The sequence below is a fragment of the Corapipo altera genome, unplaced genomic scaffold (genome assembly GCF_003945725.1).
Source record: "Corapipo altera isolate COAL_440 unplaced genomic scaffold, ASM394572v1 64, whole genome shotgun sequence".
NCBI lineage: Eukaryota > Metazoa > Chordata > Aves > Passeriformes > Pipridae > Corapipo > Corapipo altera.
In genome coordinates, this window is record NW_020884893.1 from 2,687,949 (window position 1) to 2,691,859 (window position 3,911).

The 3,911-nt window shown below is 56.5% G+C and overlaps 1 protein-coding gene across 1 annotated transcript in view; it reads right to left on the reverse strand.

Annotated features, from left to right (window-relative positions):
* LOC113948428 (transmembrane protein 189-like) overlaps positions 1–294 on the reverse strand; it is a 16,656-nt gene extending 16,362 nt beyond the window's left edge. The window contains exon 1 of the mRNA XM_027646056.1: positions 253–294. Within this exon, the coding sequence (XP_027501857.1) occupies positions 253–294 (42 nt within the window). The remainder of the gene's footprint in view (positions 1–252) is intronic.
* Between the last annotated feature and the right edge of the window lie 3,617 nt (positions 295–3,911).

A 3,911-nucleotide genomic window follows, 5' to 3' on the forward strand; every position in this document is an offset into this window, starting at 1 on the left:
GTCGCGGCAGTCCCGGTTCCGGGCCGTGCGGTGCGGTCCCGGGCAGGCGGGGCGGGGCGGTTCCGAGCCGGGCGGGGCGGTCCCGGGCGGCCGGTGCGGGGCGGTGCCTGGCGGCCTCGGTTCCGAGCCGGGCGGGGCAGTCCCGGGCGGCCGGTGCGGGGCGGTCCTGGGCTGTCGGTGCGGGGCGGTGCCGGGCGGCCTCGGTTCCGAGCCGTGCGGGGCGGTCCCGGCCGCGCCCCTTGTCCCCGGTGCCTCGCGCGCTCCCTTCCGGCGCGGGCGGTGTTCCCGCAGCATCCCCCGCCACAATCGCGACAATAAACCCACCGCCGGTGGAGAACTAGACAGTCAAAATTAAAAGAATCCATATATTTAATCCTGAATGCAACTACTGTGCAGATAAAAAGGAACCATCTCAAGGTAGTATGCTGTGCCTGAAAGTTTGTATTGACACAGTCTGAGTATGGTCACAGATGAAAAACACATTCACAATAGCATGTGGTGACCCATGTGCTTTCAGGTGCTCCCAGATAAACACATCCCCACGCGGCAAGACTCGTGGATAACTCCCCGCAGCAGGACCGAAGTACTACCTTAAAAATATCGAAAATAATTTCTGCAACAGATTTATTTGAATATAAAATAAAATAGCACTGAAATAGTGGCTCAGGAATCCAGTGAGTCCTGGATTCATCGTATAGTTTTATATAGACATAAATAAATATATCAAAAGCTCTGGAAACTATAAATTTGCTGCTGACACAGAAGTTACTCATCTGGGGGGTGCCGGAACACTCTCAGTGGGTTTGAGATAGGTGTCCCCATGTCCCTGTTACAAATGTGTAAGTCAGAGGAAGATACATCTGGTTCTATCTGAAACACATTCTTGCGAGCCTTTCCCAAGTGACCTTCAAGGTGTGTTGGTGATCTTGGTTTGTCAGGGCAAAAGGGCTGTGGGGAGGAAGGAAAAGCAGCAAATTGCTGCCAAAGTTTGGCTTTGCATGGACTATCAAATTCTCTTGGAAAATGGTTCTGCCTTAGTGTCGCCCGGACCAAAGCCACAATGTCAGCGATGTCGGGGCTCTCACCTCAGCTCAGTGTGACAGGACCACCGAGGGAGAGGTTTGGTCCTTCCCTGGAGCCAAACCAGCGCACAGCAGGAGACTGTTCCTTGTGTTCCTCCTTCCCTGGGGAAGAGGGAGAAGCGGGGGGTCAGTGCACAGGCTCGGCCCGGCTCTGCTCGGCACGACTCGCCTAGAGCACACCCGGAACACGCCTAGATCACACCTGGAACACATCGGGAACACACCTGGATCAGGCTGGAACATATCTGGATCACGGCTGGAACACATCGGGAACACACCTGGATCAGGCTGGAACGCTCCCAGAACTCCCCGCTAGGTGGCGCTCCAGGCTCGGCCAAGGCGGCGCTGCCGGGCCGGGAGTGGGCGGGGCTGACTTTAATGGGCGTGGCCATTACAGCGGGCCGTGGCTGTGGGCGGGGCCGTGGCTGTGGGCGGGGCCGTGGCTGTGGGCGGGGCCATGGCGGAGGGCGGGGCCATGGCGGAGGGCGGGGCCGGGGCGGAGGGCGGGGCCATGGGTGCCGCTGCAGTTCTGGTCCCGCCGCGCTCCCGCCCCGCCGGGACCGGTCTGGACACGGGGACAGCCCGCAGGGCCGCGGTCCCGGAGCCATCCCCGAACAGCGGGGCTTGGCGCGCTCCTCACTGGACATCGCCCCTGAGCCCGCCCGCCCCCCGCGCTGGTTCCGCCCGGCACGGCCCTGAGGCCCCGCACTCACATCCCCGCGGGTGCCCGCAGCCCCGGGCCGCCCCAGCCCCGCTCCCCCGGCCCCGCCCCGCCGTGCCCGCCCGAGCCCCGAGGCCCCGCGGGAGCAGCAACTGGGGCCGCTCCTCGCTGGGCTCTCGCCGGCCTGGGAAAGTGTCAGTGGGTGGCGGAGCTGGAACAGCCACTCCCACGGCTCCCGTCCAAGGCCGTAAATGCGAAGGTGGGGAGATGACAGCGACTGAGGAGCATGAGGAGGACGGGACACCGTGGTTACCCCACCTGGTCCCCCGTCACCCAGCCCAGCCAGGTGACACAGATCAGCCCTGGCGCTGTTCCAGTGCCAGGACTCACAACTGACAAGCCCGAACTGATTCCCTGGCAGCCCTGCTTTCCCCGTGGTGCTCCACACAGGACTAGAGCAGACGGAAAACAAGTATTTGTACAGTCTAGAACACAGATCTTTAATGCTTTTAATAAAGGAAAAATCTTCTAATTCTCCACTTAAGCCCAGCTTAAGTTCCAGCTATCTGTCCTGCAGCCTCAGGACCTTGGAATAGTTCCCCTCTTTTAGAAATTTCCTGAAGGAATAATCGAGTTCTGTTCCTGGGAGCTTCTGACACTTGGCAGGGTACCCTGGAAGGATAGCATTCCTCTTCCCTTGATGAATCTTTTGAACGCTTACACAAGAGATCATTAATGCACGATCTGTACCAAATTCATCAAAGCAAGAGGCTGTGATTACCTAGGAAATGTCAGACAACTGTGGAGAACTTCTGGAAAGCTAATAGACAGCAACTTCTCTGCCATTTTTATTGGAACACAAGGAAATGGGGTGCTTTGTAAGAGACAAAGTCACCTCTCCTTGTCCCTGCTCAGACTGACAGCCCACATCTTGCCAGCAGAACTGCTCCAGCATGGACTCCCTTCTGCCATGCAGGACAGAGACCGTGGCTTCTGCTCTGTCACTGTTCCCTTCCACGGGCCTTTGTGTGCTCTGGCTCTACCTCCTTTCTTTCCTTTGCAGAGCCCCAGAGTGGGTGCTCTGACCTCAAATTTGCTCTGGAAAATTTTCCATGTGGTCAGGGAAGGTATTTCGCTCATGTTGTCCCACCGGTGCCAATCTCCAGGTGTCGTCTCCGCAGCTCTCGGTAGGGCAAAGAGCAACGTGCAGATAAAGGGGGATTGAGCAACCCAGCTCTGCAAAGGCCAAGCCTGCTGGGTCAGAGGTGAGTAGAAAATCAGCAGAAGACCAACAAAAACCTGAGCATCACCATGTCACATGGGAATAGGGTGAGGGAGCATTTCGGGGGGAGGGGTCTGGTCTGTAACAAAAGAAGCAAAGGAGTTCAGGAGACAGTGCCTGGGACTGCCTGGGGAGCTTTGGGCCTGAGCACTGCCAGGCAGAGCATCCAGCAGCGGGTTCAGGAGGCGGAAAGCGTGTGGCAATCGTTTTTGATGTTAAAATGAAGCAAAGTGTCGAGACTGGTCTAAGAGCTGGGGCAGACGGAAGGAGAGCCAACTTCTCTTGGAGTTGAGACATTGTCCCTCTCTGACATCTTGTAAGTGTTGGTGTTTTACAGCAAGGAGAGAGCAATAGATTCAAACCTGGCCTCTGCCAGGTACAACTTGTGAGTTGTTGGTGCATGGTGTGCGGCTGAATAAAGAGGGACCTGGGGCAAGGAAAGGAAAAGAGAGCACTTGCCATGCTCAGAAATAAATTTCAAATTTACTTCTCTATTTTGCAGCCTTTATTGCAACACTACTTAAGTCAGTCTTTTAGGCAAGGTCCCCTCCTATCCCCCCAGAGACCTCCCCACACCACCTCTGTGCTCTCTTCCCACACCACCCTGTTTGCAGAGACACTGTGCTCTGGAACCCCTCACTTCTTCTCCGGCTCCCCTCCAACACACTGCCCACAGCACCCCAGGCACTGCTGCAACTGTCAGCTTCTGGCATCACCTTTCTTTCCCTGTGCCCCAGCTCTGCCTCTCTGTGCTGTTCCAGGCTGCAGCCCTGTGGCTCAGCACCTTCAGTGTGATGCAGCTCTGATCTTACTGACCTGCTAAGAGCTACTGCAAGGGAAATAATAATAATAATAATAATAATAATAATAATAATAATAATAATAA